At 39.3% G+C, this 17,710-nt stretch overlaps 1 protein-coding gene across 5 annotated transcripts; it reads left to right on the forward strand.

The window, feature by feature from the left end:
- The first annotated feature begins 1,045 nt into the window (after positions 1-1,045).
- pfkfb4b (6-phosphofructo-2-kinase/fructose-2,6-biphosphatase 4b) lies at positions 1,046-17,708 on the forward strand. Of its 5 annotated transcripts, none has more exons than XM_030420219.1 (14): positions 1,046-1,192; positions 10,353-10,469; positions 10,633-10,729; positions 11,672-11,738; positions 11,848-11,922; positions 12,012-12,068; positions 12,338-12,459; positions 12,536-12,743; positions 12,888-13,034; positions 13,121-13,225; positions 13,322-13,451; positions 13,905-13,967; positions 14,149-14,213; positions 16,590-17,708. In XM_030420219.1, the coding sequence occupies exons 1-14, from the start codon at positions 1,150-1,152 to the stop codon at positions 16,647-16,649; spliced, it is 1,356 nt and encodes a 451-aa protein (XP_030276079.1). In that variant the 5' UTR covers positions 1,046-1,149; the 3' UTR covers positions 16,650-17,708. The 5 variants fall into 5 exon arrangements, with proteins under 5 accessions (XP_030276079.1, XP_030276077.1, XP_030276076.1 ...); XM_030420216.1 differs by lacking the exons at positions 1,046-1,192; positions 16,590-17,708 and adding exons at positions 8,293-8,545; positions 14,652-16,086; XM_030420215.1 differs by lacking the exon at positions 1,046-1,192 and adding an exon at positions 8,295-8,545.
- The last annotated feature ends 2 nt before the right edge of the window (positions 17,709-17,710 follow it).

Consider the following 17,710-nt stretch of genomic DNA (forward strand, 5'->3'; position numbering starts at 1 on the left):
AGGGGAGGTTGCATTTGTGCATTGCATTGATTGTTTTACTTTTCAGGTATTCTACAGCATTAAATAATAATAATTAAAAAAACAGGAAGCAAAGACCCTTCCCCCAAACAACACAGTGTACCTTTAAGAATCAGCTTATTAAATGTTAAATGTGATTTCTTAAAGACAACTTTGGAACTTTAAGTTGTGAGTCCATTGCTGGTGAGTCAATAAACAGCTGTAGGTTTGCTGCAAAGCAAAAGGTGGCAAACAAAGTAAAACATTATGAAATTGTGTTGTCCTTTAAATGTGCTATTTGTAAGGAAAGTTGATTTTTGAGTCTCATTCCCAACTCCTCAAAAACTGACGCTTAGGGTTTGCAGGAGGGGTAGGCCGACATCCCAAAGTACCAAATTAGACTGGAAAATCAACTTTTCTTTTGGATTTAGGGTCAGTTTGTTTATTCAGCTAATTCGATCATGAAGACAAAGAGAGTTTGTTTACTCAGTTTGCTGAATGAGTCAGTGATGATCCTTCTCTTGTGATTAAAATTTCTTCCCCGAAGCCACATTGTACAATTTCAAGGTTTTCTTCTTTTTTTTCGGTTCTTTCCTCTTCTTTTAGGTCTTAAACGAGTCCCCATCTCCAGTTATTTAGGACAATGATGCAACACTGTTTTTGTGTGAGGCTCCAGCAATGTTTTGTGGACAACAACATTTTAGATTCACATGAGGCTGAGAAGATAATGACTTTAATTATGATTTGGGGGGGAACTTATTCATTTTAATACCTGTAGTCAGGGATGCAGGTAGAGGTGAGGGCACAGGTGCAGATGGAGGTGCAGGTGGAGGTACTCGAGAACATCTAAAACAATAACAAGTGGATGTATACATACAGGTGCAGATGGAGGTGCAGGTGGAGGTACTCGAGAACATCTAAAACAATAACAAGTGGATGTATACATACAGGTGCAGATGGAGGTGCAGGTGGAGGTACTCGAGAACATCTAAAACAATAACAAGTGGATGTATACATGCGCGCGCGTGCGTACAGACGCGTTGATGAGCGCGCGCCCCTCTCAGCTGCTCACTCTTCATTCATTGGTGTCTGTGCGGCTGTAGGACGCTCACTGCTCACCACGCCGGGAACAAGAGCCTTAAAACCTGGACCATGAGGGGCTCCTGCCGCCCGAGAAACACGCGGGACAGAGCAGGTAGGCTCACACTCCCGCCGAGGACACACTTTTCTGTATTTCCTGTGTTTTTATCCACTCTTCGTCAGTGGACATGGTGTGCGGTGGGCGCTACAGAGCAGCTGTGCTAGCGAGCGGATGAAGTAAACAAGTCTGTCTGTCACGTAGGCATGGTCCAGAGCTGACAGGGCTCTGTACCGAGGAGAGGCGGGACAGACTGCGACACACAGCCGCGAAATGTGGGGAAGACTTGGCATTTCAGGCTTCACGGAGTGGAGAAATAGTTTTATTACAAATGCCAAGGGGGGCTTTGGTAGCTAGCATCTTCCTGAGTGCTGCTCAGCCTGGCTGCAGCTGCTGGTTGCTAGCCTCTAAGCTAGCTGGTGAACTGACAGTCAGGAGTAGTAAACACTGACTGTTCGCAAACATCAGGCCACGTACCGCAATGTTATGTTTAAGAAATGATCTGAATTAGGTTGGAGATGTCATCTGATTAAGTTGAGATTGTTTGAGGCATTTTCTACGGTTAGTTATTGACAAAGATAATGATGAGGAAATGCAGTCTGACCTCAGTGTGTGCATGGAGGAGAGAGTAAAAGTTACAATCACATCTGACCTGGAGGCTCATTTAACTTAAACTTCATCAAGGTAATACCTGGTTTGTGGACCACCCTGGATTCAGGAGCTTCTTACATTGCTCTCACTATAGTTACAAACAAAGTGACACAAGTTCAGAATCAGAAGTGGCTTTGTTGATCAAGTCATCCACAGTGCACTGACACAGAAATAGATGTATGGCTAAAAACAACAAAACTAAAACAATACCTTATGGTAAAGGACAGTAACATGTGCAAAGAAAGTGGGTACAGTATATTTAAAAACACCAGTGGTCAACACCATAAAGAGTATACAACAAAGAGTCTGTACAAGTCAGCTATTCTGTTTGTTGTAGACAATACAAGTAGTGCAACAACACACAGAATACATACTGGATAAATGTGTACATGGGTTGGATGGATTATATGCATGTATGCATGTATTACATTGACGGTGTTTGTACACGTTTTGTTATGAAAAGAAATTGTACACTTGCCTTTTATTTTGTAGGATTTTATTTGGTTTTTAGAGGGATTCTTGCAGCCACAGATCTGATCATTTGTAACACTTTTTGGTCCATCAACCAAATGGGTAGTGAATGTTCAAGTTCTCCATTACCAGTAGATTATCAGTGTTTTTTCAATGCGTATTTCACCATCATTTTTATAGTGGCTGATGTAATTTTTTTTTCCTCTTTGTAAATGACTTGTTTGTTGCGAACACCTACTGTAAAGTTGGCTTCCCCTTTTCACGTGTGTTGCAGTGGATGTGACAGATGGAGAGGAGATTTCAGTGTTCATGTTTGTGTAAACATCTCAGTCTGAACTTGTATATACTTTTGCAAACCAACCCCATCATATTCTTCCCGTTGTTGAGAAGACTTGCTACAAAGGATTATGTGCATATGGACAGCATCTGAGCCAATGCTAGCACTACGGCCTATATAATCCAATGACTCAGTCATCAGAAGAATAAGCTATTATGTAACTCTGTTGGTCCTGTAGCCTGGAGGGGCCGTTCATCATGATGTATTGTTGACAAGCGGCATGCGGTGAGGACAAACTCTGACTTAGTCTCTGTTAGGCTTTGTGTCCTGATAGAGGGATTCGCTCTTGTTCCTTGTACGAATATGGTCACAGTGGTTTAAATGTCTGCAGGCAGAGCTGTTGTGGCAGATGTACGAGGGATGAACAGGGCTCAGGCTGTGTTGGTGAGTAGGAGATGTGCTCTGCTAGCTGTATGTCTGCCAACACGCAGAGAGGTGGGGCTGAGCAGAAAAACAGGAAAATCAGGATACAAAGCCGCATACTTGGAGTGTTTTATTTTAAGAACAGGTAAAACTTTGTATTGAGGTGCTTTAATGTAATGTATGATGTAAAGAAAGCGCTGCAAGTTAGCTTTGTGTCAGGAGTGCCCACATTGCCCGTATGTGTTAAGACGGAGAGAAATCTGCTTCAGTGGGTGCAGCAGACCCAACACAGATGATTATAGCCCTACAAGCACACCACAGAGGTTGTCTACCTCCACAGGATATTTATCTCCATGCCCCAGCTTTTGTAAATTTGCCTTCTCTCGGCTTCTTTTCCCACCTTTCTATTCTACTTAATAATCCTTGTTTTTTTTCTGTTATTATCTCTGTCGGATCCTGCTCTGAATTATCACAATAAAACACTTCCTCTCCTCCTTGTTCACAGACTTGTTCCCTCCGTCCCTCGCTCTCTGCAGCTCCCTCCCTCCCTGTGTCTGCTCTCTATCTGGGGGAAAGTTCACCCGCTCACTCAGAATCTCATTATAGGCTTCAGGCAGCAGAGCTGTAGCCTACATGTGTATGCATGATGCCTATGCAGTACTTGTATGCCTACTCTCGGCGCACTCATCAAGCTGATGTTTTGCATCTTGGAGCATTCAGGTTCACGATTGTTTGTGTTATTTTTGTTTATTATGGTTACAAATATTTGCAATGATTCTATCCAATGGACACATTAATCTTGCTTGTGTGTAGCACAATAAGAGCCTATTGATTCTGGATTACAATAGATACTGTGTAAATAAGTGCCAAAAGGATAAGTCCATTAATAACAATCGATCAACACAAAATACATTGTCAACATATTTTAGAGTCAATAATCACAAGTATATGTGGGTATTTGCTAATTTTCTTTGGACTATGTCAGTGTAAAATGAATATGTTTTGGTTTGGGACTGTTGATTGGATTAAACTATGGCTGTACAATTTACTGCAATACTATCCAAAACACAATGCAGTTTTTTGATAAAGGTAGTATGTGTGACAAAACAGGATTAAAATTAAGTCCTGTTTTGTCTGGAGATGCGTTGACCTACAAGTCTTTTTCTCTAAATGTAAAGAAACATGTTTATTTAGTACAGACTAGGGCTTTCACAATATCACATTCTCACTACACAACTATCATTGCAAAATGAATGCACACAGTGAAAATGAAAAAAGCGAAAAGGCAACCAGATGAACTGATAAATAAAAGATCTACACGGTCTAACATGTTCACTGGATCATTCGCAAGATATTATCATATGTGTCTTATTAACACAATATCAATATTTCATTTAATAATATCACTGTTATCATCAATATCGTTATATTATGAACAGACCCCCCAGAACAGACCCCAACAAATATCACAACATCATGATTTTAAAAGTTTTAAATTTGAGAATGAAAATAATCACAAATAATGTTTTCCACTAATCGTGTATCCTATTATAATCACAATATCTGTCAAAATAATTGCAATATGAGACATCCTGCCACCCTACATATAACCAAAAAAGGGTTCCAAACCAAACTGTGATCAGATTTGAATCAATTTCATGGCACTTGATCAAATTAATGATTAATTAAATGAAAGTTCTCGTACAAACTTTGCCAAAACATGGTCCATAAAGAAATGTTTTTCTAAGTTTGTAGTGGTGGGACAAGACTCAGGGTGCAGGCACAGAGTCCTGACCTCAACTCCATCCAGCTCCTCAGTGTACTGAGTGCCAGCCAGGCCTTATCACCAGACATCAGTGTCTGTCGAATCACTGCAGTCACGTACAAACATCTTGCAGAAAGCCTGCCCATATCCTGGTGTAATACTGATCTTTGTATGTAAGAAGTTCAACAGAAACCAAACTCTGAGTCCCTGAAGTCTTTAAACTAAATTGCTATAGATTATAGAACGACATTATGTTTTCTTCTGCTCCTCTGTTACTTGCACAACATAATAACAGAAACAGCAATGCAGCTTTTATGCCAGGAACCAAGCAGCAGATGTGACAGGAGGTTGATACATTCTTCAGCTGGCACTCAGCTGAATATGACACACCTTCTGTGGCTTTGTTTGCAAAGGTTATGTAAGGTACTTAAGATCAGAAGTCATCCTTTGTGTCATCTTATTGCTGACTTCCGATGTAGTGTTTTCTTTTTGTTTTTCAAAATGCCCTTTGGGGTTAAGTCGGGGAGTAAATGAGTGCGGCCGAGTGTTATGAACATGTTTGGCTAATTATTATTGAATACAATGTGATGTCTGAGTAGTTGGGTATTTTGATACTGTATCAATGCTCAAAGACGTTATTTGGTTTATTGTATATTTATTGTCAATTTCTGTTTCTCATGTGTGCTTCTGCAGCAGTTTGATGTGATATTGACCATCTTTAACTCCAGCCCATTCGCCAGGAACCTTTCTGCAAACCGCAGATACATTCACATTTGTATACCATATTGACTTTTCTACAGTAACGTATTATTTCATGTTCACATTACATGTTTATGACCTGACTTTCATATCGGATAGTGGTGGAGTTACGTGTGAAGGCTGCGAAGGCTGCAGTGACCCAATTCTGAGATAACTTTTCAACAATTGTAAGCCGTGTTTGTGTTGAAATAAATAAAAACCAGGTTGATTTTGTCCTCAAACCTAACTGGACCGTAAGAACAACATAAAATAGAAATTTGTAAAGAAACATAAAGTTGCAACATAAAGAAATGTTAAGTTTCTTCATATACAGGTTTGTGACTTGCAGAAATGTGCATTGCCAACTTTTATTCTGGCGACTGGGTTTTTAACTGTCTGTCAAACAGCTTTGAAACTAATTGTAGAGAGATAGTGTGTGTTGGAAGTTATGTGTGTTAATGAATTAATTGCTGGTAGCTGAGGGGTGTAGTGTGTTGCTAATGGGATTAGCCCTGCTGACATGCCTGACAGCAGTGCTGTCTGACCTTTACTGTTACAGTAGACACTGAACTGGTAATCAGGCGGCCAGCAGGCCTCAGACACATCCTTGTCTTAGCTACATTGTTTACATCACTCAATTTCAAATGCGGGGCCTTTTTTAAAGTGAGTGCACAGTGCCACCTGGTGTCACAGCTTTGACACTACATTACTATTAGTACAAGTCTCATCAAAATGACAACAAACACTTGAAGAAAACTTACAGAATTATTGCAAGTCAGACTCTGACATGGTTCAGTCAATAGTTGAAAGTGAAACTTGACCTGCATTTTCTTGCAAGTTCCCATTTATAGATTTGGTTGGGCAAATGTTAACAGGGTGCCAAAGTCACACCCCTTCCAGTGGAGCTCATGGGACCTTATTTAAAAAAAATCTTTGGTAGTGAAAAGAGAGAGATAAAGTAATGTTCCGATCCTTCTTGAATTGTGCCATGAATCATGCATATGATGTCAATTTAAAATATTCTTTTCCAAGACAAGGAAGTCCCAGTCTTTCGTAATGAAAGTAAAATACCATCTAGTTTTGTGACAAACCTCTATTGCTGTTTTTGGTTTACACTGTTATAAATAAACACATATTCAAACTGAGGCATTTATGCTGAAATTGAACCCAAGACCCAATGGAAGACTCAACTGTGCTGGAGAACAAATAATGTATCATGTGTTGACATGATCAATTAATTAACAAATAAGTTAATCTGCAGAAAATGAATTTAGAACAGTTCTAATTATAGAGGAATCATTACTTGTCACCTATCAAGGAAAAACACCCAACAATTGCTGATTCAAGCCTCTCCATGTGAAGATCTGCTGCTTCCCTGTGTGTTTATATCAATGCAAACTGATTATCTTTGGGTTGTATTAGCTCTTGACTAACAAAAAACAAGCAGTATAAAGAGGCTCTTGGGCTGTGAGAACCAGCACCTAACAAATATTTTCATCATGGGTTAATCAGTTGATTGTTTCCTCGACTAATGTTTGTTTTTTCATCAAAATGTCCCTACACCCATTATAATTTCTCAGAGGGGATGTTTTTAAGTGGTCTGTTTTCTCTGAGAAGTCCAAATCCAAAAAGTGATTAATTTACAATGATACTAAGTAGATGAATCTCTGTTAAAGTCAGCTTGAGATATTGTATTAATCAGTTAGGCAAATACATTTTCAGAAATAAGTGGCTGACTATCTTGTAAATAAGAGACTGATCATAATGGCCTCAAATGTGAACAAGTTTTAGCAGCTGATTTATCAAACATTTCTATAGACACAGAGAGCAAATCCTTCAGTGTGTGACTGTGTTTATGGTTGAGGTTGTTTGCTGTGTGATGTGGAGGCTGTGGGGCCCGTGGCCGGGTCGTGTAAAGCTGTAAAGCTGTAAAGCTGGAGGTTTCGATAGTGTTTCGCGATCATGTTTATCCGAGCTCCCATCAGGCAGCACGCCCTCGCCATCCCCGTTCCGCCTCTCCTATTGGCTGCTGAGCCCGTGTTCTCTTCTCTGATTGGTTCAATTCGCAGCTGCATTCACTGCCCATGTGTGCTGCATGCGTACAACTGTACGCTATTTTTTTTTTTCGAACATCTGCTTTTCCCCCTCGCTTTATTTTGCAAAGTACCCGCGTCATTACGGTAACTTTTAAAAACGTGTTTTCTTCGAAAGAGTTCTGGATGTGTCCTTTGTCCTGGAAACATTTGGAAAACATTAAGGAAAGGGATTCAAGGAATTGTTAAGGGCACGGAAAGTTTAGTAACGTGCAGTTAAAAGATGACACAAATATTCAGTAAAAAGACAATAAAAACAAAGTGCTTACTAAAAAGACAACAAAACTAAAATGTTGAATATGAAAGACAAGAAAAACACAATGTTTTATAAAAAAGAAAAAAAAGACGACAAAAAGCTAAATAAAAAGCAACTGAAACATTACAGGTATGTTTCTGTGAAAATTGACCACCTCTGTTTACATAATGTTTCATTGCGAATGCTCCTGTTTTCCTATTGGATTTGACAATTGGATTTTGCCACTATATTTCTCGGATCATTTAGAAAAGCTAGTAGGCTTAGTATATGCTACATTGAGTACAGGATCAGTATCTCTACTTATATAAAGTGCCTTCCCAGTGTGCTGAAAAATGTCAACGTAAACAACCCTGTGAAAAGCCCCTGGCATTAAACTGCAACAGGCAATAACCCGACAGACATGCTGGCTATGCAAAGTTACATCCTGTGCACGGCTCCTTGTTTTCCTCCCACACTCCCCTGTGCGCAGTCTCCGGTCAATTACGGTAATAAGAAACTGCTGTTTCTCAGCTGATCTGTGACATCCTCCCCCCCGCAGACTGCTGAATCAGACTGCCAAGGCTGTAGCCCACCTCCTCATTTTAACATTTGGAGGCTAAGGTTGATCATCCACCATCGAGGATGTTAGACAACGAGGAGTACATGTTGGACTCTTCCCCGCGGGAGCTCACCCAGAACCCGCTCAGGAAGATCTGGATGCCGGCGTGCAGAAACGGGCACATAGCTCAGAGACGGGGTAAGATGCGGGCAGCTGGCCGGCAAGTGCCGCAAAGGATGTGACAGGGTGGTGATGTCGGGCACCTGCTGATATTCTTTCTGTTTTTTTAGTCTTCCCTGTCATAGTTTATTTCAGACATGTTTCCTGCTCCCAGCCTGTCTGTGGACATATTCCGCTATGTGACATCAGTGCGCGGTGTTTTCAGATGCTGCGCACCAACAAAGTGCTAACGATCATCCTCGCCTTTTGCTGCGTTGTAATGTTGCATCATGCTCAGCTCATCTGCCTCGTTTTTCCTCTTAATATCACATGCGCGGAGGTAAACTTGAGCAGAATAAGTGGCTGTAATTAAATTGGCCATATGACAAAGGCATGACCCAGATGCATCAATTTACCCGGGACCAGCAGTCCCAGCCAACATGTCTGATTGTGTTATGCTGGACGTGCCACTGAGCAGCTGCTTTTTATTTCATCCCAGATTCTCTCAGTCTGCTTTGCTCTCTCTCTGCAGGTCAGCTTGGTTTTGCTGAGTCAAGCTCTGATGGTTTGGCTGCTGCTGGTCCAGACACTCTGCATCTGGCACTGAAACAAGTCACTTTCTTCAACTTTTCCCCACCTTTAAACATCTTTTGCCTACATAGAGTCTCCCTCCACATCAATCTACAACCCCTTGTGTAGGTGAACAGCAGGAGGAAGCTGTCCTGCAGCAATATGTGAAGAACCTCTCAGGGTCGTGACAGCTGTTTTTCTTTGTCAGTAGGCAGGAGTTGGACAGTGTGAGCCAATGTCAGTTATCATTTGAATAAAAATAAACAAATAAACAGAGTAATAACAATAGGAAGCTGAATAGATTCATTCCAAAACACAGGATAGGACTGACTACTTCAAATAATAATTAAAATACATTTTGAAATATTTATAATAATCTAAAAGAACCTCTAGGCTAAAGCTTTATTTAAATGTTTATCTATGTATTAGTTCTGAAAAACACACAAACATTTGCTAGACTTTTCTTATCACTACATGTACATTTTAGCTCATGTTTACATATTTTGTTATTCAAACACAGTTAGTTGGTCAACTTACTATATGTAATGACTATGATAATAATCATGTGGCATTTGTGTTATTTATTTATTTATTTTTCTTTGCCAAATATCAAATCGGCGTACAGATGGGACCCAGAAAGTCCTGACTAACAGCAGGTTTGATTCAGAAAAAATCCTCAAGATTTTGATAAGAATAATAAAAAAAAGAATGTACTTGTAAACTTTCAGGTGGTTCAGTGAAATGGAGTTGGTCGCTGCAGTGATAAAACCTGACCATAGTTGTTTTACAACATATTTCTGTTTTTAATTAACCACTTTGTCCCTGACCTGCTTTTCCCCCTGCTGTCTACATGGGACAACTTGTCCTTTTATTCACAGATTTCTTCCATTTGTCGGGCCTTCGTCTATTCTCTTTCTCTCGAGTCACCGATAGGACACAAATCCAAAATGCTGATAAGATGTCCCAGTGTCTAGAGAAGCATGTGGCTTGTTTTTTTTGTTTAGTGAGTTTGTACTTTCAGCTGTTGTAATCGTGTCTCTGCTCTCTGGCTTGGTTTTTCTGTCGTATTAAAGTGTGTCACTGTCACACAGAGGGAGCTGAAATCCTTCCAACAAGTGTTCTCACAGTCTAGTGTAATTATGAGCAACCTTGAAGACTAATTAAACTCTTGCAGAATGGAGAAGTGATGACAAGCGATGGTCAGCAAATGTAACATGTGAGAAGTGAGTTGAATCCATTTAAAATCTGTTTCTCTTTCTGTGTCTGTCTCTCACAGTGTGTATGACAAACTGCCCAACTCTCATAGTGACTGTTGGACTCCCAGCCCGAGGGAAGACTTACATTTCAAAGAAGCTCACACGCTACTTGAACTGGATAGGTGTGCCAACCAAAGGTAGTTGCTACACACACACACACACACACACACACACACACACACACACACACACACACACACACACACACACACACACACACACACACACACACAAACAAACCTTACAGTATAAACCAGCTAATCTTCCATCTTAAAAATGTATAATTTTCATCTGCAACAGAGTTCAATGTTGGCCAGTACCGGAGGGAGTGTCTGAAGATCTACAAGTCCTTCGAGTTTTTCCGTCCAGATAATGAAGAGGGCTTAAAAATCAGACGGTAAGTTAACACGGACTTCTCCTGCTGTCAGCTGATATCATGCAAGGTTGGCCAACCATGACTCAAGAGAGAAATTCTACACACTGATTTAAAAAGTCCTTCAAGTAGACAGGAGCAGCTCATCTGTGAAATGATCAGCTGCTGAGGTGAAAGCTTGCAGATCTTTGGCTCTCTATGTCACATGATTAAGCGCAGTGATACTCACTTTATGCCCTCTACCTCTGTAAAATAGTTTTCCATCCTAAATCAAAAACTGAGTGAAAAGAGCATTCAGTTATTTCAGTTATCTAAAATCCTGCCTCACATACACACTCTGCTAAAAGCCACCAGGATTAGAAATTGTTGCAAGTTAGAAAACTGAAGCGGTTGTTGTAAAGTTCCTCCTTTTTCACTATTTGACTGGTGACATTTTTTTTTAAATAAATGATTTAAATTGGACTGTAAGAAAATATGGCATTAATGTCACACTTCATTCCATGTAGAGTATCTTTGAAAATGAGTAATTTGAAAATGTAAATGACAGTCATCAGGGCACGACTCAAAACTCAAGGGTGTAACAATTATAACACTTGTGGGGTGCAGTATGTTTTCATAAAAAACAAAAAACAAACTAGTACCTGATTGATAATGGATTTTTTTTTACGCAGATACCAATTTTAGGAAGCATAAAAATTCAGATATCAATACATCAGCTGATATACACATATTTTTTGCAATCATCCCAAAAATGTGTTTATATTTTAACAGATAAACAATGCATTTTGTGTCTAAAATGCACCAAAACAGTAAACTTGGTGGGAATGTGTATATATTCATAAATATTTATAATATTCAGGATTTTTAGATAGATAGGCTCTGATTTTTACAGCATGTCCAAAAAAAAAAAAAAAAAACGAGCAGTCAGTGTTGGTTACTGACTTTGTGTCTGCAATCTTTTTACAGTCAGTGTGCGTTGGCGGCACTTAATGATGTTCGGCAGTACCTCAGTGTCGAGGGAGGACAGGTGGCGGTGAGTTCTTGCAGCTGTCCCTCAGTTCTCCATGTTAAATTATCATAATATCGGTATATGTGCTGTACATTTGGGCTACATAAGGAGTGTATTTGTCATGCTGTTTCAGGTTTTTGATGCCACAAATACAACAAGAGAAAGAAGATCGACCATCGTGAAGTTCGCTGAGCAGAATGGCTTCAAGGTATATAAGCGAGGCTGAGTAGTATCAAATTCAATCCGTCACTTTGACATGACGACATTTACATTTACTTTACTGTCTTTTCAATCCAGGTATTTTTTGTGGAGTCTGTGTGTGAGGACGCAGATGTCATTGCACAAAATATCGTGGTAAGGTTTGACTCCTCTGATATTTAAAGTTTAAAGAATTTACAATCGAATAAGCATACTGTATTTATTTTGGTAATATTGACATAAGCAATACCTGACATTGAGAAATTCACTCTTCCTTCCTGTGATAGTGTGACATTGCAGAGTTTAAAAACATGAGCATTTTGGGCATTTTCACACTGGACAAGAAACAAAAAAAGCGTTGTCAGACAGCTGACTTCCTCTTTACCCTGCTCACACCGCCTTCCTGTGTTTCTTCTCTCTTACAGCAAGTTAAACTGGGCAGCCCAGACTACATCCACTGCAACACAGAGGAGGCCATTGAGGACTTCATGAAGAGGATCAAATGTTATGAGTCCTCCTACCAGACTCTGGATGAGGTTCTGGACAGGTGAGGATACACGTTTCAATCAGATTAAACTACCTCTGTAGGATCGCAGATGGTTGACTTGACTCTCTCGCTCCAGGGATCTGTCCTACATAAAAATCATGGATGTGGGCCGTCGTTACCTGGTGAACCGCGTTCTCGACCACATCCAGAGCCGAATCGTATACTACCTGATGAACATTCACATTACACCACGCTCCATCTACCTGTGTCGCCACGGTGAGAGTGACCTCAACACCAAGGGACGGATCGGAGGAGACTCTGGACTGTCTGCCAGAGGAAAAGAGGTGTGCGATTATATCATGGAATGATTATATATAGTATATTTACAATTGTTGTCCAGAAAATAAGTTGGTTTTTTTTTTTAAAGAAAAATCTTTGTTCTCTTTTGATTTGAAATATGTTTCTTCAATTGGCCTCTTATACTCTAGTTTGCCAAACGTCTGGGGAAATTCATCCAGGACCAGAACATCACAGATCTGAAAGTCTGGACCAGTCAGATGAAGAGAACGATCCAGACAGCCGAGTGCCTCGAAGTGCCGTATGAACAGTGGAAGTCTCTCAACGAAATTGATGCTGTAAGTCTTCTTGATTTCATTAAAACAAATGCCTCTAAAGTGTTTGTTTACTTAACCTAAACACATCATCTCTGCTCTTCACAAAGGGTGTGTGTGAGGAAATGATGTATGAGGAGATCCAAGAGCATTATCCTCTGGAGTTTGCACTAAGAGATCAAGACAAGTACCGCTACCGCTATCCAAAAGGAGAGGTGAGAGTGAGCTTCTTCCAGAAGTCTCATGGCTTTGTTTGTGTTTGTTGTTTTGATATAGTGTGTGTTTTTGACTTGTCTCTGGTCCTCCGTCAGTCTTATGAAGATCTGGTGCAGCGACTGGAGCCTGTGATGATGGAGCTGGAGAGACAGGAGAACGTTCTGGTGATTTGTCACCAGGCCGTCATGCGCTGTTTCCTTGCATATTTCCTGGACAAGACTGCAGGTATGAAGGACTCACAGTAGGTGACACAAAGTGTAGGAATATGTCTCACTGTTTTTTGTCTTTGTTGTGTTTCCTCATTTATTTCTTTGGCTTAACTGGAATGCATTAGAACATTATGTGCTCCATTTGCAGCCTTAAAGGATAAGTTCACCCAAAAACTGATTCTACTGACTCACACTACTGATAGAAAGACAAGCAAAGTTTTGTAGCCTACAAAATATTTCTATAGCTTTATAGCAGAAAGGTGTTGCAGCATTCTTCTTAAGTAGTAGACTGAAGTAGATAGGGTACTAAAATGGTTTCATACATAATTTCATCCAACATAGTCCAATTCTCTGGAAGCCCCGAGACAAGAAAAGACGTTAATTTACAGCCTCAATGTTCAGTCAAGCTCCTGCACCCACTTCAGACATTAACAAGGTCGGTCATAACTTTCTCTCTCTATCTCCACAGAAGAATTGCCTTATCTCAAGTGCCCTTTGCACACAGTGTTGAAGTTGACCCCCATGGCTTATGGTGAGTTCTGTCACTTTTTCTGCTCATATTGAGAGTAGCAAAGTCGTTCTTCCGTGTCATGTTCCACACAAATGCCTCCCCAAGATTTTTTAGCGTCATTTTGTCTGAAAAGGATAACTTCCATTGTGTTTTTCCACTTGACCTAACTATAATAATCTTTGTTTTGTTTACTCTCGCTCAGGATGTAAAGTGGAGTCTGTCTATTTAGGCGTGGATTCTGTGAACACACACAGAGACAGACCAGAGGTAGGTATCCCTGGCAGCACACAGAAATGTCTCTCAGCAGACGACGTAGACAACTCACCTCTCTGCGCTTTACCCCCAACTCATCTGTGACTCAGTCGGGAGGATGTCTCGCCGTAAACAGTTTACCTGACAATGCTCTGTGAGACTGTCTCTGGTGATTTCTATGGAGTTTTCCATTGTATTTAGCCTTCATTTACCATCTAAAGCAGGCCCAGCATTCAGTGCTGATCCTTCTTGTCTTATCGCACAGAAAATGTAAATGTGTGACACACTGACACGCAGATTGTCAGTGTTCAGTCTTCGTCCACTTGTGATCCCTGACAACAACCAAGATATTGCCTCCTACCTCCATGCTGTTATGAGTCAAATTGAACTTTTTTCTCAATCATTTTTTGTCTTCCATTGGGAGCAGAATCATGCTGTTTTTTCTTCTCTCAGGTCTTTTCTATGGTGGCCCAGAGAGCTCAACACACTGCAGCTTAAGAAAACACATGCAGAAACTAAACACAAGAAAACAATGTCATCAACTTAACACAAATACAGAAAACACTGCAAAATAAAGAAATGCAGCAAGTCGTACTGAAAACAACAGAAAAACAACTTTTCATAATAATCATTCTGATTACATGACTCAGAAGGGAGTAATCAGCAGAAGGATATTCCCAGATTAACAGCAAATATATGAAATAATATCAGAATTATAGATTATTTTGAATGTATTACATGTTTGTGAAAACAAAGAAACAAAGAGTAAAATAAAAGCTTTTAAAAATAAGTCAAGAACACAGTTGTAAATGGAAAGAATAGAAAATTTAGACAAAAAAAGAAAATTCTAAAAAAAAACAGTGTACATGGTTGAAAAGGAAGACGTACACTTAATAAAGCCTAACCCTTCTCCACTACTAAGCCATCATTAGTATAAAAATAATATCATTTCATGCCATCAGGATGTTGAAAGATAAGAAAACATTTGCATGTATCATTAAGTTGCAGTGAGTTGAGCCTTCAGGGCCACCGTATCTCCCTTGTTTTACATCATTATAGGAAACAAAACTGGAAACCAGGACAAATCACTCCGCTGTGTATGTGTTTGTACTTGTATGTCGATATTTGTGAGGAACAACTTTTCTTATAGAAGGACGTTTCTTACAGACGTTTTTGAGGGCAGCACTGTGTGAGGGTTCAGACTCCGTTTTGGAGTTAATGTAAGAATTAGGTTCAAGTTCAGTGTAGGGCAAGAAGATGGAGAATACATCATCAGTGAAGCTCCTCACAAGTATATAAGTACAAGTGTGTGTGTGTGTGTGTGTGTGTGTGTGTGTGTGTGTGTAAATATGATAGTGAATAAATGAGAACATTAAATGAAACACATTTCAGAATATTATTTGGTAAATCTGTCTTTAAATACCATGAATTGGGCATTTTTTAGTAATAAATGTGACCATGATTGTGTTTCGTGCTAACATAAAGCTGTTTACATGTTTAATATGCAACCTTGCTGTTTGTTTTTTTCGTTGTATACAAGTGACACATGTGACAAATACATTTCACCTCAACATACAACATGAACTGATAAACATGATTTTATATGTTTTAGTTAAAGATAACTTTGTCTCTGTTAACATGTTTACTGTTTTGAATGTGAAGACTTAATCTGCGATACTAACCCAAAACAGCTGTCCAAACTTTAATCACTAGGACTCAACTTGAATCAAGATGTACAACTACGAACTAATTACTCATAGTGTTCATCTGTTCGTGGGTAACGCACATGCTTAGATTATTATTTAATAAAATGTAACTTTTTTCTATTTTCTTTTTGTCTTTGTCAAGGTTTACTCATTGTCAATATAAAACTCTGAATTGAAACAAACCTCTTCTCTTTCTCTGGTTACTTTTTTATTGTCGGAAACATCAGTGGTTTTGACAAAGCTGTGTTGCATTCAATGAATACAGTTTCTCTATAAGTTCTTTATAGTTCACATAAGTGGAGGTTTTATTTATGAGTAGCTATTAACCCTTTCTTCTGTATTTGTCTGAAATTGATCATTGAAATAGTTTTGTGACACAAAATGACTCTGAACCATGAGCATGTTTTAGAAATCTACCTTTTAAAAGATGTTTTCTATTATAAAACTGATACTTAAAAACTGTTAACAGCACCTTGAAGGTCTGTTCTTATATATAATCTCTGAATACCAGATGAAAACATGAATTATTTTCATAAACTCAAAGCTATCAGAGTCATTTTACTGTTTACCAATAAGAATATGAAAGAATTACCCCTAACCCTCAACAAACAAAAGTCTAATTTGTAAATATCAGATGAGTGATGTAGGATAATAACTCTGTCCTCTCCTCTCGTCACTGTTTCAGAATGTGAATGTGCAGCGAACCACAGACGACGCTCTGCAAACTGTCCCCGCTCACTTCTAATCTCCAACACTTCCTGTTCCAGCTGAGACCTCGTCCGACTTCCTGTTTGGACCCCTAAACAGCATTATGAGAACGGTGCTGTTCCACTGCCCATCATGGCAGCTTCTCCGCTGACACGGAGAGAAGAGTGTTTTCCTTTGAACAGACTCAAACTGTAAAGCACTTTCACGTTAACGTAATCCATTTTTATACATCTGTTCTGTTACTGTAGCTCGACTCCCAGTGAGGAAAACGCCAATATTTTTGATATGTGAGTCTACTGTTATCATTGAAATGATATTCCCTTAACTTTCAGCATCTTTTTCCATGATATTTAATATCTACTGTATATTACATTGTGTACTATGTATACCGCCATATGCCCTGGTGTTTCTGAAGATGTTTCTATCACAACCCCCAAAAAACTGTGAGGAGACTGTAACTACTATAGTTAATGAGTCCTTAATCCCTGAATGGTGAACTGAAACTTGTTTTTAAAATATATTTATCTTTGCTAGTTGCTGAATTATCTAAAAAGGGAAGCCATCTGACTCAGAACATCTGCTGAGTGGACAAAGGTTAAGATAAATAGTAAACATTCCAGAGGTGCAGATCAAATTCTTGCACCACAACAGATGGAAACAGCATTGTAAATGCAACTTTTCTCTAATATGTAGCTTCTGTTCTGTAATCCAAAATCCTGAGAGATGGAACCTTTCCATCAATCCACCATTTTTAACCAAAAAGGATGGACTTTGGGAGTTACAATGAAATGCTATGACAAATCGTCAGTGGTTAAATCTGTCACTTAAAGTCGCAGCGTTTGACTGATTTTAATTGCTCAAATGTCTGAGTGTAAAGGTACTGTGCAAACTGTACACGCATGTTTGTTTGATGTGAGTCTTGTGTGAAAATCAGTATGTATTATACAATGTTGTTTTTTGAGGGGGACCTCTAGACACTTTCTGTTATATTATACATTTGATGATGTATAATACTGCACTGAGATTTTTATTCTAAATGCCTTGTTTGTCTCTTGCTGTCAATCTCAATAAACCTTCAATGTTTGGGGTAAAGACAGC

This window comes from Sparus aurata, chromosome 6 (assembly GCF_900880675.1).
Source record: "Sparus aurata chromosome 6, fSpaAur1.1, whole genome shotgun sequence".
In the NCBI taxonomy this organism is placed as follows: Eukaryota; Metazoa; Chordata; class Actinopteri; order Spariformes; family Sparidae; genus Sparus; species Sparus aurata.